The 7,168-nt window shown below is 38.1% G+C and overlaps 1 protein-coding gene across 1 annotated transcript in view; it reads left to right on the plus strand.

Moving 5' to 3' along the window:
* ATPsynbeta (ATP synthase, beta subunit) overlaps positions 1-3,544 on the plus strand; it is a 3,714-nt gene extending 170 nt beyond the window's left edge. The window contains exons 2-7 of the mRNA XM_043005832.2: positions 1,224-1,406; positions 1,536-1,670; positions 1,865-2,026; positions 2,136-2,815; positions 2,932-3,111; positions 3,216-3,544. Of these exons, the coding sequence (XP_042861766.1) occupies positions 1,224-1,406; positions 1,536-1,670; positions 1,865-2,026; positions 2,136-2,815; positions 2,932-3,111; positions 3,216-3,335 (1,460 nt within the window). The 3' untranslated portion in view covers positions 3,336-3,544. The remainder of the gene's footprint in view (positions 1-1,223; positions 1,407-1,535; positions 1,671-1,864; positions 2,027-2,135; positions 2,816-2,931; positions 3,112-3,215) is intronic.
* Positions 3,545-7,168: the final 3,624 nt, after the last annotated feature.

Below are 7,168 nucleotides of genomic sequence, written 5' to 3' on the forward strand. Positions count from 1 at the left end.
CTTCGGGATGTGTTGTCGCTATCCGCCGGTCCTGCCGGTTGGTGATGGCGGCCGGCCGATCATAAGACTAGGTGAAATCAAAGTTAAAGAGCTGTGCTTGGCTAGGAAAACGTAATTATAATGTACTATATGTGACACAGAAAGTGTTGAAAGTCATGTCACTGCAATTTGAAAAGTTTAAATTAGGTAATCAGTTGTTAAACACAACATCAGCTGATCGCAGGCGCCATGTTTGGGGCCGGCGGGTCATCAGCGCATTAGGTCATTGAACAATCTTTTTAAGAAGATTCTTTACTCTTTATCCCTCATTGGCGCATGTTTTCTAATTTTGGGGGAAAGGGTTGGGAAAGTGCGTATTTTTGCTGATTATTAATAGTTCTAATCTTAGTTACTACCCTGTCGGTTTTCGATTTATCCGGTGCAGGGAGGAATATTCATTTGGCTTTATTAAATTAATGATTGTGTAAGCATTGAGATTTCGATCTACATATTTAGTATTCATATAAATGTTAATTGTCCTGAATGTTTCTATATTTGATTGTGAAGGGGTTTAAAACTTCTCAACTGGTAATCTCAACTGATGATGACCAATCTGAGTAGTGTGATTAGCCTTTAGGATTTGGTCCAGTTAAGCTCCAACCCTTTTTTAAGCAGGATGTACTAGAACCTTTCTTTAATGGAAGATAGACTTTCGACAAGTACCTTTCCTCTTGTATGTAAAACTAATGGAAAGGTTTGCCAACCTAATTGTAAGCTTATATTGGTGCATAATAATATAACTTTACTAATTAGGTTTCTATTATCTATATCTTTATTTCTAGTATATCATTTACTATTAAATATGAACACTGATTAGGAGTTAATAAATTGGAGTATGTTAAAATAAGATTCCTTGTATTGTTGCCAAGGTAACTGATGTCTGCAAAAGTTTACTCAAAAGAAATATTTAGGAACATTCAATTTTAAAGTAATATAAGATCCAGTAACCTTTATATTAGAACTGGTTTTCACCATACAATAGACCAATGTGTGCCAAATGGCTGGTGTACTTTTTAGTCCATTCTTGAAAGGGATTGCCTTTATAATTAGAACTCATAGTTGAGTGATGATATTGGGTTTTGCGTGGCATATTTATGATGCTGATAAGGAAACTCCTGAATGGTTAATTTCTCGTAAAACTATATCATCTGTATGAATAAGCCTTTAAATTTGTCCTTTTCCAGAGCGCAACTATGCTGCCAAGGCTGAGGCTGCCACCCAGACTGGCGTGCCCAATGGCAGCGTAGTGGCCGTTATTGGTGCTGTGGTGGACGTCCAGTTCGATGGAGAGCTCCCTCCTATTCTCAATGCCCTTGAGGTTGCCAACCGCTCCCCAAGGCTGGTGCTTGAGGTTGCTCAGCATCTTGGTAAGTTGGTATTTGTAAATATGTTCCTTATCTCTTTTATTTTAAGAATTTTAAATGTACTTGTTAATTGTGATACATTATCATTTGGCCCTGACGCTACATACTATATGAATTTTTCTTTCTTTACAGGTGAGAACACTGTCCGCACCATTGCTATGGATGGTACTGAGGGTCTCATCCGTGGTAATGCTGTGGTGGACACTGGAAGCCCCATCTCCATCCCTGTGGGCCCTGGCACCCTTGGCCGCATTATCAATGTGATTGGTAAGGAAGATAATTTTCATGTTCTGTAACAAATCCTAACTGTGCAGTTAAGAGAAATGGATAGATGAATATAGTTCATCAAATGCAACTTGATTGTCATGCCTGTATTGCCATTTACGTGATTTACACAAAGACTAATAAGCCGAGTTCAATAAGTCTGATCTTGCTAACCACTAGCTAATTCTAATTTTCAGGTGAGCCCATCGATGAGCGTGGCCCCATTCCCACTGAGCACTTCTCTGCTATCCACGCTGAGGCTCCCGACTTCGTTGAGATGTCTGTCGAGCAGGAGATTCTTGTGACTGGCATCAAGGTGGTCGACCTCTTGGCCCCATACTCCAAGGGAGGAAAGATTGGTAGGTGTTAAAAGAAATGGAGGGGGGGGGGTAAAGGTGTAAAATGCTTATTTACAATTTTATAAAACAAGTAGCAAGAACAGAAATTGTAACTTGAACTACTTTTCAGGTCTCTTCGGTGGTGCTGGTGTAGGCAAGACTGTACTTATCATGGAACTGATTAACAATGTTGCCAAGGCTCATGGTGGTTACTCTGTATTTGCTGGTGTGGGAGAACGTACCCGTGAGGGCAATGATCTGTACCACGAGATGATTGAGTCCGGTGTCATCTCCCTGAAGGATGACACTTCCAAGGTATCTCTCGTGTACGGTCAGATGAACGAGCCCCCAGGTGCCCGTGCCCGTGTCGCCCTGACTGGTCTGACTGTGGCTGAATACTTCCGTGACCAGGAAGGTCAGGATGTGCTGCTCTTCATTGACAACATTTTCCGTTTCACACAAGCTGGTTCTGAGGTGTCTGCCCTGCTGGGTCGTATCCCATCTGCTGTAGGTTATCAGCCTACTCTGGCCACTGACATGGGTAGCATGCAGGAGAGAATTACCACCACCAAGAAGGGATCAATTACCTCCGTACAGGCTATCTACGTACCTGCTGACGACTTGACTGATCCTGCCCCTGCCACCACCTTCGCTCATTTGGACGCCACTACTGTGTTGTCCCGTGGTATTGCCGAGTTGGGTATCTACCCAGCTGTAGATCCTCTCGATTCCATCTCTCGTATCATGGACGCCAACATCATCGGACATGAGCATTACAACGTTGCCCGTAGTGTGCAGAAGATTCTTCAGGTAAGCAATGTTTTCCCTTGACAACAATGAACATTTGAATTGTTACAAAATTGAACTTTTATTTTTTTCTTTTAGATGCTTATATTTTGGAGCTACAATGTTTTTTTCTTTTGCAGGATCATAAGTCACTCCAGGATATTATTGCTATCTTGGGTATGGATGAATTGTCCGAGGAGGACAAGCTTACAGTCGCCCGTGCACGTAAGATCCAGAAGTTCCTGTCCCAGCCTTTCCAGGTGGCTGAGGTGTTCACTGGCTACTCTGGAAAGTTCGTTTCCTTGCCCGACACCATCAAGGTGAGTTTAGGCACTTAAATACTTCCTCTGAATTGTTGAGAGACCATTAGATTTTAACATTTCTCTTTTTTATTGTTGGTAACCTTTTGTTTTTTCTTATACAGAGCTTCAAGGAAATTCTGGCTGGCAAGTACGATGACCTCCCTGAAGCTGCTTTCTACATGCAGGGAAGTATTGAGGATGTCGTAGAAAAGGCAGAACAGTTGGCTGCCCAGGCCAGCTAAGGAGGAAGTTTAATTTTGGGTTATTTAACATGTGTATAGGGCTCTGGAAAGAAATATCCATGTTCGTTGTTGCGAAGCAAGGGCCAAGTGGTCATGTTCTTAGACTATGGCAAAACAATTTTATTTTAGGGGTACTCCGAGAATCTGGAGTGACTTCTGTTGTACAGAATTCCAGTGATAATGTAAATTTATATAAATAATACAGAAAACGAGATTGGTTTCCTTGATCCTCGTCAGCCATATTACCGACTCCTTGAATTCCTCCTAAAACCTTAATTTGTACAATTTCTTGGCTGTTTTCTGAAAAGCTGTTTCCATAATAGGATTGTTGGAAGTAACTGCACAAGTACTAAATCACATGATTTTTTTCTTGCACAGCCACATTCAGTGAGTGTAAATACCCTCTTAAAAAGGGGATTAAAATATAGTAATTACAATGTTAATCAATCCCCTATTTCAATGCATTTAATGTCTTGCACTGAATAAGATGGCGAAAAATGATGTTCTAGTTTTATTAGTATCCTTGAGATTAAACTACCAAATGAGCCATAGCCTTTCCACTCATTGGTTCTTACCTGATCTCGATAGAATGTGTAATATTGATGGAACTTGTATATTTGACTAAAGGAGGATGTGTAACTTCAAAAGTTACCCATGGCAGGGCCAGCGAGAGTTTCGTATTTTCACAAGGTTTAAGATCCATTCACTCAATCGAACAGTGATTGTCGGGTTTTTATCACCGAGCACTGTCTAAAAGCAAATTTGTCCACAGTAAGGCTCGGAAGAAATCCATTTAAAGCGCAATAAAGCCTCAAATGTAGACAACCACAAAGGACGGAATATATATATATATTTTTTTTTTTTATACCATATTTCATAAGTAGATTTCATCGGTGTCCCGCGGCTTAAACTAGAAGCGGTGTAAATGTTACCATTTGCGTTCATGGTAGTAATGTATACGAAAGTTATTACGCAATGATTTTTGCAGTGCCAGTCTCTGAAGTGAGAAGGTATTCCCCCAAACTAGGAGGGCACTCCTATTTTGGATGTAGTGCAAACAAAAGGAATTAACTCGCTCTACAAGATGAATATGCACCTTTTGTTATGCCAACTATAATTAACCCGAATCAATGAAAAGTGGGCATCTATAGATACCGTAGAAGGCGATAAGATTTATGTAATCAAAATATTTTAAATCACACTTGGAAACGAACCAACATCTTACTACACACGAGCGAGCTGACTGAGCCGTAGGTTGTGAAAGAAAACTTGCAGCATTTCTCCCCTTGGAGGAAACCTTACTGACCACCATTTATTTATGAGAAAGAAAACCGGCAATATTGCTTTATCTCAAATGGAGAATGACCGTTACAAAAAATATATACCACGAATAACGATGCTGCAGCTGAATATAAATCCCGAAAATAGCTTGTTTTAAAAAGTTAAAAAGGAAATTCCTAGTGCAGATGAAGCTCCTACTGCTGCGCTATGTAAAATATATAACTGAAAAAGGAACTGGTTCTGCATACCATTTGAAAGCATAAAAATAGGGGAATACGAAATGCCTTTTGAAAATATCGTACCTTGTGTTCAGATGGTGTGACAAAAATTGGGTAAAATAAGAGGCTCGAAGTGAAAAAGAAAAGATGATCATGATGCTAGTATGAACAACTTTTGAAACTGCTTTTGAAGGATAAATAATTACCACCCAACGGATTACTTGATGCCGATCATGTGTAGTTGCCTATAGAAGCTCAACTAGCTGAGAACATTCATGGGACCATTTCATAGTTTTAATTTTCCAATACAAACTTGAAATGAAATACTATTTAACTGTTGATAACAAATCCTTGAAGAAATCACCAATAATGGGGAAAGCAAATAAATAAAATCAAGTTAAAGGGACAAACACGAGGTAAAAAAAAAAAAAAAAAAAAAAAAAAAAAATTTAAAAAAATAAATATTAGCAATTTATCCTTCAACAGAGTCAGTCTTGTTTTAAAAATATTAGCCTGTGATTGAATTTAGTTAAAGAAAAAAACTTGCATAACTCAGTTGTTACTATTGGAATCTTTGGAATACCAAGAACTCTGAAGTACATCTATTAACACTATTCTCAAAATAATATTAACCATTAGGTGACTCTGTAATGAGAAAGACAAATATCTAAATTGACCTATTTTTGTACAAGAACTATCATTCCCATCTTTATATGCAGTAAAATGTATTTTAAATGTTGTAAGAAAGTTGACAAAGAAGAAACTAAATGTGTATCACAGAATGAAAAGGATTTTGACTTGAGCCAAATTAGCACCTGGAATTAAAACCATTTAAAGTTAAAATGGATTTCACATGAGATTATTAATCTCTAAATAAACTACTGATCTGATCTTGGGCTTCAAGAGTTTGACAAATTTGAGCTTGGTTTAATTTTACCTCATATTATAAATTTGGTGGTATTCTTACTGTTATTATTATTATTATTGTACATTTTACATTAAACCTTTCCAACACAAAGATTTGCTTTTACATTAATGAGGTTCACTGATTTTTTTTAGTGGCTTTTAATGACACATCAATCTATATGCCAATAAAAAATATTGCATTTCTAAGTAACAATATTAACAAAGTCAACTGGGAAAGTAGTTTAACTGAAATTAAACTACAAAATTTAAGTAGATATCAGGGACATCATCATAAATTCAAACGGAAAACTAAAAGTTACTATTGCAGTATTAGCTAAAACTAAGCCATGGCTACTTCGACTAAAAACATGAAGTTAAGTCTGAAGAACAATAAATAAACTCCCATTCAAATCTCACATTGCAAAACTCTAGGCCAATATTTTCACCACCCTTTATATGTCTTGATTGGCATACACAGTCACACAGTTATATACAGTTGCTTTTAAAATAGGCAAAATCTAAACAAGTAATTACAACACCAAAATTAGCCACAAAGTCCTTAGCCCATTGATGCTGAGAGTGCATGTTTACTTACCCTGTCCACTGTGGCTTGTTTTCTTTTTGTTACACATAGATGGTTCCACAAGTGCTTTGGCACTACCTGCTCTGGCATCTCCTGTTTACCTCTTTCCTTCATTTTGTCAGAAAAGTTGTTTTTTATTACTATCATTATTATTGTTTTTATTGATATAAAGGCAATTATAATAATAGTTATAGAAATAATTACATTTTATTACGGGCGAGGTCAGGTCAGGCTACTTATTGACTCCTTGGTGATGAAGTACTTGAGAGCAACCAAAGTGTAAAAAAAATATAAAACAAAACCACGGTGGACAGTGCATGTCCCTGGTGTGAAGGGTTTCTGGTCTTTCACATGACATATATGACACAGGAGCTTTGACCTGACGATGGGCATCATGATGTACATGACATTTGGGGATTTTGAATCATTGTGCTATTTTATTGTGCTATGAGTAAGGAGTGAGTGATGATGGCAATTTCAGTCATAATTACTAGAATTACCGTAATATTGAGCAAACCTCCAAAACCTAGATGGCACCACTTTCTTCTAGCACCAGTAGGAGAGAGAGCCTTAAATGGCACCCATCTACAGTCTCTAGCAAGCACTGTCTTTAGAAAGCAATGGCACACACTAAGTTGACGACCTCTTGCTCTAAAGTACCACAGATGAAGGATGTGCAGGCAGAATGAGACGAGGAAGTTGACTCAAACCATACCCAGCATCAAAATGTGCCAATAGGGATGCCTTTTACTGTGGCACTCACAGTCATAAGCACAGGTTTCCTTCCTCTTCCCTACCTCTTCATGTTATCTTCATTGTAGGTGGTTATATGTTGAGTATCCGTT

Source organism: Penaeus japonicus, unplaced genomic scaffold, assembly GCF_977035675.1.
Source record: "Penaeus japonicus unplaced genomic scaffold, GWHDUDI00000001_assembly GWHDUDI00000032, whole genome shotgun sequence".
NCBI classification, from domain to species: Eukaryota; Metazoa; Arthropoda; class Malacostraca; order Decapoda; family Penaeidae; genus Penaeus; species Penaeus japonicus.